This window comes from Centropristis striata, chromosome 2 (assembly GCF_030273125.1).
Source record: "Centropristis striata isolate RG_2023a ecotype Rhode Island chromosome 2, C.striata_1.0, whole genome shotgun sequence".
NCBI classification, from domain to species: Eukaryota; Metazoa; Chordata; class Actinopteri; order Perciformes; family Serranidae; genus Centropristis; species Centropristis striata.
The window spans coordinates 10,215,765-10,234,839 of NC_081518.1; the positions used below are offsets into that span (position 1 = coordinate 10,215,765).

A 19,075-nucleotide genomic window follows, 5' to 3' on the forward strand; every position below is an offset into this window, starting at 1 on the left:
CATCCATGCAGTGTTGTTGTGACAGATCTTTCATGCCTGATAAGAGGATATCACAAGAAAAAAAACAAACGATTTTTCTAAACAGTTTGGGCAAGCTTTTATTAACTGCCATTCTACATCAATTTGTGTATAATGCTAAAGTATAATGTTAAAAAACACTGGAGGACCCTCTTCTTTCTTCTTTTAACCATTAGCTGAAGCCTTCTGCAGTTATGTTGGGAGCAGTCTTCTTTACAATCACATATATCTTACTGAAGTTATTGGGCCCTATCTTCCACCTGGTGCAAAGCAGTGCACCACGACTATCATTGCCATTCAGACCGTGTGTGACGATATGGATTTCTCTTTCACCGTGGTGGAAAAGCAATGTAGCCCTGCGGTTTTGCGATTAACTGCAAATGCCTTCACAGCCGCCTGCAGACAAGGTGGGCTCTGGTGTGACTGTATCCTGTTCAGAAGCTTTAATCCAGCCTTGAAATGCTGTTTCTTTTTGGAGATTTTGTTTAACACATCCATAATGATAACAACATAATGATAAGAACATTGAATCACTTATTTATCAATTTTCTCCATGTTGATCTCTAGAAGATGTCTTCCAAAGGTTTTTATTAACAGTCCAAGTGGTTTCAAAACACACTTTTGATTTGATGAATGCCAAGATTAACAGTAAAGACAGCAAATGTATCTGCAGTTCAACAGATACAGCATGGCTCATGTGAAAGTCCTTAACACTGGTAAGCTTATGATCTGCTCATAGCTCAAAGTATCAGTTTACATCAGTTCTGTTTTGAAGAAGAGAGAATGAACAAAAACAAGTGGTATGCTATCCAAGCACTGACAGACTAATGCAGCCACAAAACAAATATGAAACTCATCTTACAATGATGCCTCCTGGGCAATAGCAAAAACAAACTCTTGTGAAGAAAAGGGAGCAGCAACAGAGGATCTAGAGTGATAGGACCTGGACAAACAATCAATGTTCCCACAAATGTTTAGCCAGCCTCCTAACTGATCTCTCAGGAAACCAAACTGATCAATCAGGGCTTCGGCAGGGGTGAAGAAGAGGAAGACAAGTGTCAATAACAGACAAGTGGATTGACTAATTTGTTCTTCTGAGAGGGCAACATTGACATCCGTTTTAACTCTAATAACACCGCACTTCGATTGGATTTAATTGGTTGGTTTCACCCTTACGCACCTCTTTTTACAGCGATCTACCAATTTCTGTTAAAAACTCTTTTTAGTCAGGTTGTTAAAATCAAATTCTTACTTTAATTACTTTAGTGGCCAAAGGGGATAAATGTTTCTGTGAATGTTACACGAAAGCCAAAGCATGCATTCCAGTTTTACCCACTTATAGTGCATGTAGTGTATGGTTTGATCTGGTTCTTATAAAACTCTAGACCAGAGGTTTTTTTAATTGGAGGCAGGCTTCCCCAGGGGGCTCCAAGGAGTCTCAGGAGGGGCTCAGTGAATGGAAGAGATCAAATATTACAGAGCAAACTACCTGTTAACATGAGATCTATCACATGTCCAAAGTCAAAAACCCTCTCTACTATCCGTGTATGTATGTGTATGTGTGTGTGTGTGTGTGCAGGATATATTAATGCATTTTTCTTGTACTTCTTTCTGTTTGTTGTTATTGCATTTTCTCGTATATATTATTCATCATATTTTCATGTACTTGTTGCTGTGTGCAGCTTCATGTACAGCACATTGAGTTTACTTCCAATAGAATGTGCTATGTAAATACAGCTGCTTTGCCTAAATGCCAACAATGCCTCCTGTGATGAATCCAGAATGAACTTATAAATATGTATGATCACTTCTGTGTCAAACAACCACACAGAGCTGAGAAAATGAAGTCAGTATCTGCCCAAATGACTGAATGACTCTGTTGTTTGCACTGTTGGACGGCTTCTTGATATAAACCACAAAGCCTTGATGTGCCGGCTGTGACAGCCCTGAGCGCTGAGCCTATGGTGAATTCTGATAAAAGACGATGTGGAAGAATTCGAGCTATGTGGTATTTATACAGGCGGGTGTCTTGGGTTACTAAGATTCCCTATGGTGAGTGAAATGAAAAATGACAGCACCGCTCTTAATACTATGATTACTTTTTTGATTAACTATGCAGCGTAATTGTGAAGACACAGGCAGCCATTACTGTTGTAATAAATGTCACATTTCCATCAGAATATGGAGGTGCAGTGGATAGAAAGGTCATCCTGAAATTAAATAATTACAGGCTATGATATGACCTGACACTGATCCATGGATTTTTGTTGATTTTTCCTTTCCCAATACAATTAAGGTTTACGCAATTTTACAAATGAAACGCAAAGCTTACAGGTGGGCTCTGACAACTGAGGAAACAACTTTGGCACAAAGTGTCTTCTAAACACTGATGGTGTTGCAATCATTTATAAACATGTAATCATCTACTCAATACTGTACTCAAGTACAATTTTGACGCATGTATACTTTACTTGAGTATTTCCATTTTATGTAAATTTATACTTCTACTCCACTACATTTTGAGACAAATGTACTTTTTACTCCACTTCATTTAGCTGCCAGTTTCAGTTACTTTTCAGGTTGAGATTTAACATGAAACATGATCATTTTAAAATGATCAGACTTTTTAAAAATAAACCTCATAAGTAGTTAAAATGAGCCATATCTGTACAAAATTAAAATGCTGCTTACATAAATGCATCAATACAAATAATCTAAAATAGAATATATAGAACAGTCTGAGAGGGTTCATTCTGCATAACAAGTACTTTTAATTTTAAAACTTCAAATTAAATTGAAATTAATTTGATGCTGATACTTTTGAACTTAAGTTATTTTTGAATGAAGCACTTTTACTTGTAGTGGAGTTATTTCACAGTGTGGCATTAGTACTTTTAATTAAGTAAATTATCTGAATATTTTTTTCCACCCCTATTCTCTAAGAACAGATTCTGCAGTCGTATGCAGAAGGCAACGATATCGTGTGTTGACATCAGAAGCGTTCTTGTTTCTGGTTTCTGTCTGAGTGGTATTGACAAATTTAATTTAAGATGGCTTTGGTTGACTGCAAGTAATTATACTGTCTGGACAACAAAGGAGGTGGAACATATTGGCTGAAATGAAATCGCAGAACCCATTGGCTTCTGTCTGACCACAATTAAGATAAACTGGTTACTCATGAAACATCCAATTACAGAAGTCGTCCCTCAACTCAGTTCTTGCATTTCAAGTTGCTATTTAGACAGCAAACAACCCAAGGAAGAGGAAGTCCTGGTCAGGCAATCCACATATTCCACATACTTGATCTGAAGATGTCAACAACTGACGATGCAGTTTTCATAAGTCATAACAATATATATAACATATGATCTGACGTCACATTAAAAAGAACAGAGAAGGAAAACATTGTAAGTACTGCATATTGAGCCATTCCCATACAGACACCAACCCACTCACAACAAAGAGATTTTTTCCCCCATCTTTTGGTCAAGGAAAGATGTGTCACTGCTGACTCAGTAACTCAACACAAACACATGACTATGGCCACATCAGGCCATTGTCCTCACAAACGCAGATAAATCCACAAAGTCTATCTACGTGGATATAGCCTCAATCCCTACGCAGGTTTTCTGATTGCTTTTCCGTCCAAGTCTCCTAGAAAACACTTAACCTCTCCTATAGCAGGACACTTGAGCCAACTAAAAGCCACCATGACAGAGAAAATATATTGTGGCTTTATGCCACTGCTGTCAAATTGCTTTCTGCTGTTAGTCAGCCACTGATGTTGTCAGAGCAAGCAGATCAGAGGGCCAGCCAGTTAACATCTTCAACAAATCACTTCACAGGACAGACAGCAAAGATCTGTTGTCAGAACTAGCTGTCCTTTTGATTGAAGTGATAATGAAGTGGAGTTTACCAAAGCTGGTATTGAAGTCATTTTTGGCTTCAATATTTAACTGCACAAGTTTCATTTCTGGATCCTTTTCCAGCTACAACAACCATTCTAGACAGCACTGAAACAGATCAACTAAGACTTTCGTGAATGAAAAGCAGCTTGAATGTGCCCAAATAATTTAGAAGTAGGCCTATTTCTCTATTTATTATATTAGAAAATTAACAATAATAGCCGCTATAAGTAAAACTTTAAGCCTTAATATAATTTAAAGTGTGTTTTATATATGTGTATGTATGTATGTGTTATACATGTGTCTGATATATACATTAACCCCCTGTACAGTTTTCATAAATGGGGAAATTAGCTATAGATACCAACATTGTGTTTTGTGTCAGGCTGTAAAAATGTGTATTTCTGCTATACATTTGGGCATTTTAACATGGGGGTCTATGAGGATCAGCTCACTTTTTGTGCCAGCCTCAAGTGACCATTTGAGGAACTGCACTTCGACAATGCCTTCATGTTTCAGCCACAGAAGTTGTTGCTTGTTTATGACATATTTAAAAAGCTCATTCAGACCTTTAAATCGTGTCACCTGATAAACAGGACCTGAAAACGAGTGACATAATGTTACCTTCTTCTGTACAAAGTCCATGATGTTTTTGAAGTCCAGGTCATCATAGTAGTTCACAATGCCTCTTCGGATGTTCTTGTTCAGTAACTCCACCGTCTGTTAGAGGAGCAAAAACCAACAGAGGAGAAACAGTTTTGAGTGTGTTAGTGGGATAAAATAGGTCAACTTACCATATTGGTTTTGTTTTCAAACCACAGCTGATCTACAATCACTGTGTCAGTTCTGCAGAGGAAATGCTCCGATTCGTCAAGGTGACTGATCCACTGAACTGGAATATTAAAATGTGACAGTTTGACGGCTCACATCTGTCAGTCACAATCTGGTGCAGCGGGGTCGCATTAGGTTAATGCATTAGTCTATCCAGAGACTGAGGAGAAATATTTGCAACTTCAAGTACATTCATGAAGAGCTTTTCATTTTGGGAACTAATCATTTATTCCACAAATTTCATGTCACTCTTTGTTTAGGATACATTAGTGTTGTATATACTTCAGTTGACATAGGAGCAACAAAGCATTGGGCTTTTTACCCCTTTCAGACTCGTCAATGCTCCGTCATTTCTCTCTTTGAACCACAGATAAAGACTTGAGGCTGCTCTCCTCTCAAGTGTCACAAGGATTATAAAGGACTGAGCCTTTCATTTGATTTTTTTCTTCCTCCTTTAACATATCAGATGGTCACAATGAATCTATATGGGCACGTCCTTCACATTTAAACCACATTACAATAATTAGATGTATAGATTTGGAATTGATCTACTGATGAGTTTCTCTTTGACACAGTCGGCATTGGACCGTTATTAAAGAACTCACTATAAGCTTGCATGTCATTATCATATAAAACACGGCGTTCATGGAAATGAGACACCGAAAAGAAAGCCATCTTTTTAAAAAATCTACTTATACAGGAAATATATACGGAAATCTCATTCAAGTGCTCCACCATAATCTCAATGTAAATGAGACGACAGTAAAATAAAGACGTGGCATATAAGAAAATTTGTTTTTTATTGCATTTAAATACCACTGTCATTAGCACGCTGAAAATATTGTACACTGCACACTAATATTGAACAAAGGTATTCCCAGCCAGACCATTATTATCTTTAATGTGACAGTCATGTAAATGAGGTGATTGAGAGCATTAAACAGAGGAGAAAAGACGGACTGACACTCAGGCTTTTCCCCACAGAGCCACATTAAGATATTCATGAATGAGGGAGATTTTATTAAGAAAACTTACATAATGAACATTTCGATGGAGGACTGTCATACTCAGATCCATTTGGCTCTGTAATCATGGATCATAGTCGCATGACCACATTACTGCTAATATATTTTTTTCTAGTCTAATGACCCAAGAAATCCATATTTTAATGAGCATGCTGATTTTATATACATAATAGGCTTTCATCTCACAAAAATGTTAGGAGGCACTTTAATGCATCGTCAGCCGTAACACAATCTTTATGCAAATGAAATGAAAATAAAAAACAGTTTAAAAAGACAAATTGACAAATCTGTCACAAATGGCTTTCATAATAGCAGATAAATGCAAAAGACAAAACAAGAAAATGTTAATGAAGACTTGTTATTCAAAACACTGTCGTAATTCCAGCAGACACGTCTTTGATAGAAAGTTCAGCAGCAACGATGTTGATGAAGGGTGCGGTGACTCAGGTAATCATTTGGATGCAGATTTAATGCAGTTTAATGCAGTTATGTGTGTCAAAGTATCATGACAAGAACCTGATTTCACTTATTTTAAAAGCTACTAAAAGGAGGTCAGCATATTGTAGACACAGTTTTTTTTATGTGCTTGCAAACAAGCTTAATGTTTTATAGCAGCTGATGATAAACATGCATTACCAGACTGATGATTTGAGATCACAAAAGGAGTCTATAACACTTACGTTTGCTTTGCATTAAAGTTAAGTTACTCCAGCTCCCTGACAAAATCTAAAACCTACCAAAAAAAGCACAAAAAATGTTCTGAAATCTTTGATGACTGATGACTCAGCACAGTCAGTAGCTCTGGTGACTTATGCCTTGTAGACAACATACGACATAAGCTCTTATTTTATATTCCCCAGATCAGAAGAAAATCTGTGTCAGCTCGGTGCTTGCAAATATGCAATCAAATGTCATGTATGAACTGTTCAAAGATATGAGAGGATCACAATTGGAGTGCAGACACGTTCAGATACTTAGCGTGCTAGATACCTGGAATGTGTCTGCAGTTGTGATCCTTGACACATTGCATTTGATTGCTTATTTGCAGGGAAGCTACAGTTAGGGGAGCTACCAGAGATACAGGGAGCTACAGCTAACGAGAGTGCAAGACACAGAAGTTTTAAAGACAGAACAGTTTTAAAACAAAGTTTTAATTTAGATGGAGAGTTCATTGTAGTTCCGATAAGACAGCACATCAAAGTGTTTAGAAGTCAAAGTGAATGTCTAGACTTCTGTTACCACATTCAATGTGTCAGTAATTATAAATGCCTAATCAGTGGATAACTCCCAGTCTTCATACTTCATTCTTGTTGTTTTTTTTCTGCAAACCATTGTTCATGATTGCAACCTGAGGAAGCTCCTTAAAAACAACCAATCATGCAGTGCAAGTATGCAAGGGGACATTATTGATTTTTGTTGCAAGGAGGGTAATGAGATCAAAAGCTAAAGGCAGAGATAATAGGCAAAACAATGGAAGAAACAATGAAAGGATAAGGAGAGATATATTAGAAGTGAGAAAGACAAAGAAGATAGGGAAAAGCAAAGACGATCAGATCAGTTTAGTGATTTTAAATACTTTGTGTCCGTGTGCATTTTCTGAAGTAAGAGAAAGGTTTCAGTGTGGTGTCAGTGAAGTCTGTTTAATGAAAAAAAATTATAGAATGTCAACATGCATTTTTTAGTTCATTATTTTTTCGAGGATATTTTTTTAAATGACAATCATAATCATGTAAATGTACTTTACTCCATCGCACCAAAGCATGCTATTTTCTATTATGTGTAATGCAGTTGCTCATGGTTCATTAATTTGTGCTTCCTTGTGCAAGTTAAAGTCTAATTTTCTTAGTTTATATTATTTCCTCATGGTAAATTGCATATCTTTATTATTTTACTGCTGCATAAACCTTTGGTTGTGATCCCTGTTCCTCCACTACAGGAAGTAATACTCAACCTCCTGTGTGTTTCTGACTGTCAGGTTATTGATCAACACTTCGGGTACTCACCTGGTTGCGGAACACCAACGCTAATATTCCTCCTAGCAGCTCCAGGATCAGACACACAGACAGGGTGTACATGAACTGTGACCAAACAGAGAGGTAGAGACATTATACACTTCACAAAATACCCTTCAAATTATAATATCTATCTCCATCTATGTCTCCAATTTGGATGTAAACTACACCGTTAAATCGAGGCACAGTTAAGGTGTGCACGATAGCATTCCACTGCTGACTTTTCTCAGCTGTATTCAAATATCGTGATAAGCCCTGTTGCACTCATGATAAAACTGAGTGAGACCATTTTCTGCTCTTTTGAATAGGTGCTAAAAGCAACACGCAGAATGTTACAGATAGTCACACCTGTGATCTAACATCTCTCCTGGAAATAAATGCATGTGACACTGCGGAAATATGGCAGAGCGATTTTCTCACCCTCTATCTTCAGTCTCTAATATACTGTTTGTGTATAATCTAACTGTGTTGCTGGGGAACTGCTTATCATTTTGCCAAGCACTGATCAGTCAACAAGACAACAGGAAATGAACCCATTTAGTATAATTGTGTCTGCAACGGTGAAATGGTCTCCAGGAATCTGTATCTTCAGAATATCTGTCTTGATAGTGAAGCACCATATGAAGAACTGCCATTTATTCCCAGTCATTTTAAGTATTGTGTTATATTCACATGCTGGTTCTTAACTAGAGCTGCTTTTCGAATAAGAAAAGTGAAAACGGGCATTGTTCTTAAAGTGATATAAACTCATATTAACAAAAACATCTGTCTGTCTTGCTATCCTTCAGTCTTATGGACAACTGTTCATCTAATTGACCAAAAGCCAACTGTCAGCAAATTAAATGTATACTCTAGCATTAGGGGACACAATTATGTCATGGGAGGTGTAATGCTCAGGAGCCAAGGAAGCGTAGAGTGTGACCCATTTTAAACATTCACTGCACTAATTATAAAAAACAAAGAACAAATAGAACATTTACAGACACCTCCTGCATCCTAAAACATCCTAGCAGCCACTTTGTAGTTTAAAAAAAGATAAATTATTTGGCTCTGAACACAGAACTCACCACTTTCAGTAGGGTTAGATTGTCCCTGAGTGACCCCAGGACTCCAATGAGCGAAACAACAAACATGATGATTCCCAGAAGGATCAGGATAATAGCCGGGGCCAAAAATACTCCGTCCAGGGTCTTGAAGCGTTGTCGCTCCACCTCAGCATAGATGCCGATGGCCAGAATGAAGCCGCCTATCAACTGGAAACACAACGAGAAGCAGTTAGGATGGGTGAGTCCTCAGCAAGACAATCGGGTTACTGAATTCACATAATTTCAACAATTTTAAAATATGACTAAAAGAGGAAAACAAAGGACAAAGCTTAATAATTTATCATCTTAGATGTTACTTTCAAAGCCACCACTGACAAGATATATGTAAACGAAGCATTGGCAGAATATGCTCATGGGGTTTTCAACATACAGTACTCTGCAAAAGTTTTAGGCAGGTGTGAAAAAATGCTGTAAAATAAGAATGCTTTCAAAAATAGAAAGATGTTAACAGTTTATTGTTTATCAATTAACAAAATGCAAAGTGAGTGAACAGAAGAAAAATCTAAATCAAATCAATATTTAGTGTGACCACCCTTTGCCTTCAAACCAGCATTAATTCTTCCATGCATTTTCCCCCACACCTGTTTAAGACTTTTGCACAGTACTGTAAATAAGGTTTACATATGTGAATGAATAACAGTTTTATTAAATCAGCATTGAATATCAAATCAGCATATCATTCTCAAATCTGTTTACAAATGTAAAATGTTTAAGGTTCACTGTTCAGTTTCAGCATTTTAAAATAAAACAATTATAAATTACTTAAAGATTGACTAAAAGTTATGCTGAGTAATTTATCTATTATTCTGAATTATTACCTAAACTTTATGGACATTATTCTTTACTAAGAAAAAAAAAAGACAGCAGTTTGAGACACAGTAAAATATTTGTTACACTGATCTTAACAAACACTACACAAACATCCACTCCTTGGCAGAAATGTTGTATACAAATATTGCAAACATTATGAGAAATATATATTGTGAAAAGAAATGTTTCATACAGCAACGCACGTGTTTATCTTGTTGTCTGCAATTATTTAAGTCACCATGTGAACAATCCTGTATTGATGACAATATGGCATTAATCACTGGCAGAGGTCGCAGTTTTACTGATTGTTTCATTATTTATAGTTTCATAAAGTCAACATAAAGATGGTAACAACTGCACTCTACAAGCAAATTCAAGTTTTGCTAGCCATGTGGCTGTAGGAACAGCAATCACATACGGCCCACACCCTCACTTGAAGTGGCCCTCAGTAGAACTACATGCATTTGAGCATGAAATCTTAAAAATGCAGTGTAAAAATGCACAAAATTACTTCTTGCTATTAATGTTAGTCTGCTGTTCTTGCACTGAAAAAGAGAGGAATCACAGCAAGTGGTTATGTTTTATTTGCTTCAAACCTTTTGTTTTCCTATTTATATTGTTATACATGCATTTGAGCATGAAATATGTTAAGTTACTGCACTGTAACCAAATCGACACAAAATAAACAAATAGACACAAAATGACCAAAAAAGACACAAAATGACCAAAAAAGAAACAAAATGACAAAAAAGACTCAAAATGAACAAAAAGACACAAAATGAACAAAAGACACAAAATGACAAAAAAGACTCAAAATGAACAAAAAAAGACACAAAATGAACAAAAAAGACACAAAATGAACAAAAAAAGACACAAAATGATTACAACAAAAGACACAAAATGAACAAAAAAAGACACAAAATGAACAAAAACATGAAATCTTAAAAGTGCAGTGCAAAAATGCACAAAATTACTTCTTGCAATTAATGTTGGTCTGCTGTCTGCTGCACCGAAAAAAAAGAAATCACAGTAAGTGGTTATTTTTTATTTGCTTCAAACCTTTTGTATTGCTATTTATACTGTAATACATGCACTTGAGCATGAAATATGTTAAGTTACTGCACTGTAAACATATTTAAAATTGCAGTTTCATCATATCTGGTATCTAAGTGTACGGTCCTATATGTGGCCCTGTGATAGTGTCCAAAACTGTGGCCCCGTCCAGCATTTAAGTTGCCCATCCCTGACTTAAATCATTTTTGCAACGTTTATATAAATTGAAATTAAGTTTTATACAGACATGCATCAAAATACATGCTGAACTAATGACATTACCACCAGCAGCATCAGCTGTACTTTAACTCTAACTATCAAACACTGACCCCTGTGAATACTGACCTGTCTATAAGACTCTCTAAAGCTTCTGAAACGTCTGATGTTGAAACCATTCAGCCTGATTAGACACTAATTACTATCTGCATTTCACCAGACTGGAGTGGACTGCAGCAACAGATAATTCAGTGTTGCTATGAACAGCAGCTTTCTTTAATTATGTTCTCTGCAGCACTTGAGCTGGAATACACTGAATCAACTGGGAATAATCAGGGCTCTCTGTCACACTCACACACACACACACACACACACACACACACACACACACACACACACTTAATAATAGTAATTTTTACTACCAACCTACCAATGCTTTGAAGCCAACAAGCAGTATTTTTTCTATCAGCATCTTCGGTCCGGAAACTTAACAGGATGGAAGATCACCAGCATCAACACACTATGTTAGTCTTCAATAATAACTTCAGCGACAATATCAAAACAGGTGGAAGTTATGTTTTTCTTCTGTGCTCAAATACCATAATAAGATAAATCACAACTTGGTTGAATATTTTGGAAACTCAGACCTTTGACAACGATGAGTATACAGTAAAATAATATCCCTATAATAATGACCTCATGGCTTTTCTGGTGTCCAAGTGCAACAGAAGTAAAGCTGCTAATGGATGCTAATTGCAGGCTTTCTTTTAAAACATATGTCAACATTAGGGTCTCCATTTGTTAAAGTGCTGGTTTGTTTTAATAATCCTGGCCTGCATAGTGAGAAACTCAGTTTGAGCCCCGAACTAAAAACTTGAAGAAAACCTCACAACCTTTACAGAGCAGCTACATGACTCTATAACTGACGGATATGTCACATCAACACTTCTTTACAGTGAGACTGAAATTGTTTGTTCCGCCATCTTTTAAATGTGATAATTGTTTCTTGCTTACCTTGTTAACACTGGCAGAGTTCTGACAGATGTGTACTGTCACTACAGAGAAACGACTGATTGAGAAAGACGCTTGATTCTATCCAGTGCAGTGTTTGCGGACTTCCCTCATCTTCAGTGTCTAATTAACATACATCAAAGCTGCATCTGCATTTAATTAGCATCTGGAAGCAGCTAATTATGCAACTGATGACAGCAACTATCAATGCCTACCAAGGTGACAGTGAAGAAAAGCTTAAAGGGTCAAATCCCAAAAGAAAAACACATTAAGCCCTATTATTATCTACCCATGCAGATATTTTTTGTTGTCTATGATATTTCTGTTTTTCTTTTTTTTCTTTTTAATGTGTGGTGCTCATAGCACTGTAGACAATCCAAGCACGTCACTGTGAACAGTTTAATTAGAATAGCCAAAGACAGAACGGATAATTTTGATGTTCTTTGTTGACTCATTTCAACAAGTGACAGTTCACTAATAAAACCAGTCTGCAGCACAGCAGCCAACAGTGATGTGAAGTCTGCAGAAATGCAAGAACAAATTGTTTGTGATGCACATTATCAACAGGCCTTACACTCATACACTGAAGTCTCATGATAGTTTGCTTCGTCGTGCATGGTTGAAGATGGCTGTGTTGCTTCTCTTATTTTTGATCTTTAAGTATGCGAGCGGGCAAAACCATTAAAAACATTAATTCTAGTGAAGCAGTTTTGCAGCAGCTTTTCTTCTTCCTGTCAATGCACAATGTACGTTAAAGTATAAAATGAATAGCAAAGTTAACTGACCGAGTCTGTCCCTATGACGAGCTCCAGGCCAATCTAAAATTAAAAAGGCCATTTACACAGATTAAATTACAGCCAAATAGCACATGAGCCAATGGTGGACTGTAATGTGATCAGGCAGCTGAAGCTGTAACTGGAAAAACACCAGTGGACATTTATAATGACTTCAATTAATTTTTTATCCTCTGTGTATCCAGGGAGGAGAAAAGACTCTGCCAGCTCGTAACATCCAATCACACATCCATACAATGACCTGTGAGCTGCTAAACACAATACAGCATTAACTGTATTCATATTAACGTAACAATGTGCAAGAAACAGTCTGCTACTAAAGCGTGTAATAGTCGGAACAAAACCAAATGGCGTAGTTATCAATGCCGTTATCATTGTGGCTAATCGGCTCTACCAGCAATCCTAGGCTGATAAAAAAGGATTGCTTTCCCCACACTGACTGTATCAACCCTATGTTACTGGATGGGACAAGGGCCATACTCAAAAGTCAGAGTAGAGGTCAAGTACATTTGATTCTGTCATCTTAGGTTGTTCCTATCATGTTTATGTATGTTTAAGTGTTCATTTTTCTGTTTGGTTTCAATTTGCTTTTTTGATGCTACAAAACTATGGGTTTAACGTCATGATTGACAGCTCTGATTGTGCTCTGTTTGGGTCAAGCAAGTGTTTGGGGAAGGAACCTGAAACCACAACTCTGCTCTTTGTCACTACTGGCAGACACTGGCTGTAAATGACGTCATCACTGCAATATGACAGTGGCCGTATGGAGGATATTTTGGCCTCACTTTTGCACAGCGAGAGGAAGAAGAGGAGATGCGTCATCCATTGTTTATACACTCCATGCTACACACGAGCAATCATTTAACTGAAGATAATCGAAAGGTGGTGTCACCCTTTTTAACTCCGTCTCAGTTTTCCCCTGAAGCAAAGACGATTTTACACACACACACAGTTTAGCTGTCGCAGCCTGTTTGATCACAGCATGTTGCTAGAGCAAACACCTCATTCTTTGACATGTTTGTTGCTAATTTCAGTCTGCCTCCCCACAAGTTATTCTTCAGCCTCTCCAAATAAAGACAGACTTGTCAGAGAAGAGGAGCAAGAAGGGAAGGAGGAGTGTTTTTGCATTAGAAGTCATCTGTGAGTTCTGAAGGTCCACTGTTTATAATCACCCGTCATGTCTTTTCCTTACATGTCCCTGCTTGCTGTCTGTTATGGTATCTCACTGCTGGCTGGTCGCACGCTCTCTCTTAACTCACTTCAAGTCACTTAAAGGGATAAACAGAGCAATTCTTAATTCTTTGTAAAGATGATCATGAGTAATTATCTTAACAGAGAGTCTTGTTGCTTCAAGTAAACAAATTAACTAAAATAGACAATATACTAACACAGTGCTTCTCTGTTTATCAGCATGCACTTAGCTGCAAATAACTTTCTGACAATATCAGGGCATTAGGCCATGGTTAAGTTGTATTATGTAACCTGTTACACTCTGCTTAAACAATTTCACACAGTGTGCCTGACTAACTGCTGTGGGGCACACAGAGCAATGCTGAAGCTCAGATGAAGCTCTGTACAAAATTACTGTGACTACAGTAATGATATTGATATTAGTTATAATACTAGAAAATAATTTATCCATTGAAATTATAGACAGAAAATAAATATACTTCATGAATTCTTCCTAAAACTGTGAAAAATACCTTTTTCATAAATTGATACTCAAACTTGTTTTGTTTTTATCCTGTTATATTACATTTTTAACCATACCTAGACAGAAATATTGCGATGTAATGTTGGCTTGATTGTTGTTGCATTCACAAAATATTTACACAATGGGTTTTGTATAAATAATCAACATTAATGTGAATATAATGATTAAGTGGATAAATAAGGCAAATAATAAAGCAGCGAGAACAGTCTGGTAAGTTCATAAATTAATAATAACACTAATAAAGTAATTGCTGAAATGTAGAGGACTTTAATTTGTGATGATTGTTCAGTCAGTAAGGCCCAAAGTCCAAAATCACAGTGCAAATATAACCACAGAGTGGTCAAAAGTCCTCCATTAAACTGGGAAGTCCCAAAGTGTGCATGTGTTTTAGTGTGTTCAAGTACGAGCCACTGTTAATAAAATGTGCTCGGTCAACCCTCACTGGGTAAATAAAGGTTAGGAAAGCAGATAACCTCATACAGAAGACTGAACTGAAATCAACCCACAGGAACAAGAAGTCTTCAGATCGTTTCATTCTCCACCGTGGCCGTCGGTATTTGGCCCATTAGTCACAAGTCTTGCTTTAGTTTTGGTTTTATTCTTAGTTATGTATAACACCTTTGATCACACAGTATGAAGCTGGATTGCACAAGGTCATTGTCCTTGTGGGACTCAAATTGTTTTCTACAGTGGACAGGAAGTCACTCCTTTACATTGTTTCTCCAGCACATGTTAGTTCACTTGTCTGTTTGCAGCCTCAGCAGCTGATTTCAAGCACACGCACATCCTGTCCTGTGGGACACTGAATCAGTGTGAACAACAGGTCATACATTTTTTTTTAAAGAAAAAAAAAGAAAGAGGAATAAACAAAAATCTGAATCTAAGACAGTTAGAGCCTGTAAAAATTGAGCTAATTTACGAGTGTGGTTAAAAACATACCACAGGAACATGAATTTCCCAATAAACCACTACCGAAGTACTTGGCTTCTGCTGCCAATGAAGCTGATTGTTTTTGTTTTTGTCACTAGTTACAAGAAATGTGGGGGAAAATGCAGTCAATCAGGTGAATTTACTCCCACACACCTGTTTTATTAAACAACGTGGCATACAATATGACCCAAACTGCTCTCTTTCTTGACCATAGTCTTCAGAGAGAGCATTTGCTGAGAATGTCTCTAATAAGTATAACTTGCTATACTGTTTCACCTCTCGTATCAAGGCAGTATTCATTCTTCATAATAAACCCATTAGTGACTCCCTCTGCCTCACCATCCCACTCGCTCGCTCTCTCTCTTCGTCTATGAATAAATGTCTCACAGAACAAACTAATAAGTGATTTTCTTTGTACGGTAAGTGTTGTGTCAATCAGCCATCTGTCTGCATAAATATATAATCTGTCATGTTGTTATGAGAGGGAGCAGCTGCAGAGTTTGGCAAAAAGAAAAGCTTTATTCTTGTAAAAACTGACATAATGTGAGCCAGCGGAGAGATTTCAGTTATATCAAAGTTATTTCAAGACATTGGTTGAAACAAGTGCAGCCACCAGAAATTATTTGGCTTTTAGTTTCTGCTTTAAAAAATTTAAAAACCTGATGCCTGATGTGACAGAAAACAATGCCATGGGAGTGATGAGAGTGTGTAGTAAAACAGTAATGTTGCAGATCAGACAGCTAAACAATGAACTAAAAGCTCTGCAAAGATACAGAGGGGAGCGGAAAATAGGTGATAATTCTGTGGTTTTTCACCATGAGCGTCCCCTTTAACACTGTAACATTGTTTTCACAGTAATTCGATACACTGTTGTTATGAAAATATTGATTATGTCCACTCAACCAATTAAAATAACATATAAAATAGTGTGCTGCAAAAATGAGACCTAAAAAACTGCTAAACAAGTGGCGAAATGAGACTACAGAGGTTGTTGCGGACATTCAACGTCATTGGCGGCTTAGTGGTGGTGAGGATGAAGTCATGTGACTGCGGTGTAGTTTGTTCATAGCCTAATGTTAACTTTTTACTCCTAGCGATTGCATTTACGCCTCAGAAATCACAACAGTGGTGTTCATTTGTGAATTATCTTGCTAAGCAAAACATCATAAAATGTTGTTTGACACAGACTTATATTGTACAATAATAATAATAATCAAATGTAAAAAATATCATTGGCTTTTTGTCAAAAGAGCCAGAGCAATGTTAATCCCTGCAGCACTCAGATTGTACTATTATTACTGTGTATTGTATTAGTTTTATAACTTGCATAGCTGCTTGGACATTTTACTCGAGATTAGAAAGACACGTCGAAATGGTCTAATCTTGTTTTTGGGGGCCTTTGTTGGTCCATGTCCCCGGGACATCTGCTGTCCTTGTGAATAATCCTGACATACAGAAGCAGCAAGAAATCATCAGTCAATTATCAGATCCCTTCAATAAAGGCAGAGCTTAAGCCACTCCACCTTCATTTTCACTCTACTACCAAATCATGCGTTATTCTGATTTCATATGACTTACAGACTCATTTTGTCATTTTCTAAAAGGCAATGATCTGTCCAAATCTGTCTACAGTTAGTTTATTAACCATAAAAATTGTATTGCTCCTTGATTCAGTTTTCAGTTCACACATTTACTACACTCTTAACTATGCAAGTGTAACTGCACTTTGTTTTATTGACAGTAATGGTACAACTAAAGATACATTTGTTTGGACACATATAATTATAACAACAATAATATCCTATAACAGTTTAATTTAAGAGCTGATATTTAGGCATTTTCCATGGTTTACTTGATAGTAACCAAAATCATTATTTAGAAAAACATTTTAAATGGCAAGATATCAGCTGTTAAATAAACTCTTATGAGCCATTTTTGTTGTTATCATTATATTTTTCCAAACAAATGTCCCTTTAGTTGTACCAGGCATTAAAAGAAAAAGAAAGCAAGGAGAAAACAAGGGTGGTCTAATATTTTTTCCATGACTGTAGGTAAACTATCTGAACAGCACAATAACTGTACAAACTCTATCATTGAGGGCATTTTAATGCTGTTATTTCACATTCTTACATTAACACTTTGTTGATCTGTCATCTGGTGGCCCACACATGACTCATGTCTGACCACAGCAGGACATGACAAATGTAAACAAGCAGCTTGTGGAATCTCCCAGAAAAAAAAGAGGCTTTATGTACTGTTCCTCTTTGTTTGTTTTTCTCTCTTTATCTGCTGTTACGCTTTGTTCAGGCAGGTAAGAGCAGGGTAAAGGTGCACAGAGGAGGGTGTGGCCATGTTATAGCAGACAGAGCCAGAGCCTGCAGAAACATTACTCCACAGGTACATTCACCTGTCGCTTCAAAGCTGGACGCTGCCATTTATAAAAGGGGTAAACTATTGTCTCACGATCATTTTCTCGCAATGGCAACATTTATAGTGCTTGCTATGGAGCTGAACAGCACACATGGCGCCTCAGCTGAAACACACACACACACCCTGCCTGTCTGCCTGCCTGTCTGCCTGTGTGTCTGCCCCCTCGAGCTGGGATATCTCTGAAAACACGCTCCGCTTTAACAAACGATAACCACGGCGGTACTCACCCACCAGATGATGGCATAAGCGAACAGGGTGAATTTGAGGAAAATATAGGAGCATCTGTGGCAGTATCGGATACCGTCGTCGTTGGACATCGTGTCTGGCTGCAGGACAGTGGACTCACTACAGCGGCTCCCTACGCTGTTGACAACATCAACACACACTTCCGCGTTGTCATCGTCACCACACCTGGACGCGCGCGACGGAGTGATGGATAGACGGACGGGAGGTTTGAAGTGAACTGAAAATAAGAGCGAAGGGGGAGTTTTAACACCGTCACAGCTTTAAAATGTGTATGGAAACGTTTTTTCTATGGTTGATAAGTTAAATGAAATACAATTGTTGAAAACAAAGATCTGAATGTATCTCTCCAGGGGCGTATCCACGAATTGTGGGCTCATTGCACTTCCTCTCCTTTCCACTAACATTATTTAACAAAATAAAAGTCTCTTTGAAATTCATTGATAAGCACATTATTGAATATAGATTGGACAAGAAGACAGCATAAACAGTGCTACCGACAGTAATTATTTAAACTATCAGGACGGAGAGAATCAAAAGATCCTTCGCTCCTACAGCCATCAGGCGGTCTAATTCTTCAAGAGCAAACAGACTAACTGAATTTCCCCCTGGGGATAAATAAAGTAATTATAAATTTAAATTGAACTGAATTGAATTTGAATTTAAATTAGCTGGCTAGTTATTATAGATCAGTGGTTTTCAAACGTTTTGTGCCCAAGACATGCCTTCTGGGCTTTTCACTTGGACATGGAGTAGCCAGCCAGTGGAGTAAGGTCTCACTGCAGCCTGTAGGACATGGACATCCAACGTCCAAGTGCTGTTACGTGACGACAAGATGGCGGATGCCTTGAGACTTTCTTCTATGTCTGTGCCGGTCTATGCTCCTTGATAGTGAGTAAATTAATATTTTTCATGAATAATTATTGGAACTTTGGTAAACGATACATTTTGACGATGTATTACGTTGTCGTGGAAAG

General features: G+C 37.3%; 1 protein-coding gene across 1 annotated transcript in view; it reads right to left on the bottom strand.

The window, feature by feature from the left end:
• The window catches only part of tspan15 (tetraspanin 15), a 29,819-nt gene extending 11,473 nt beyond the window's left edge, over window positions 1–18,346 (bottom strand). Inside the window, exons 1-4 of the mRNA XM_059355635.1 lie at window positions 18,083–18,346; window positions 8,859–9,044; window positions 7,783–7,857; window positions 4,548–4,643 (exon numbers count right to left, since the gene is read on the bottom strand). Coding sequence (XP_059211618.1) covers window positions 4,548–4,643; window positions 7,783–7,857; window positions 8,859–9,044; window positions 18,083–18,172 — 447 coding nt within the window. The 5' untranslated portion in view covers window positions 18,173–18,346. The remainder of the gene's footprint in view (window positions 1–4,547; window positions 4,644–7,782; window positions 7,858–8,858; window positions 9,045–18,082) is intronic.
• Between the last annotated feature and the right edge of the window lie 729 nt (window positions 18,347–19,075).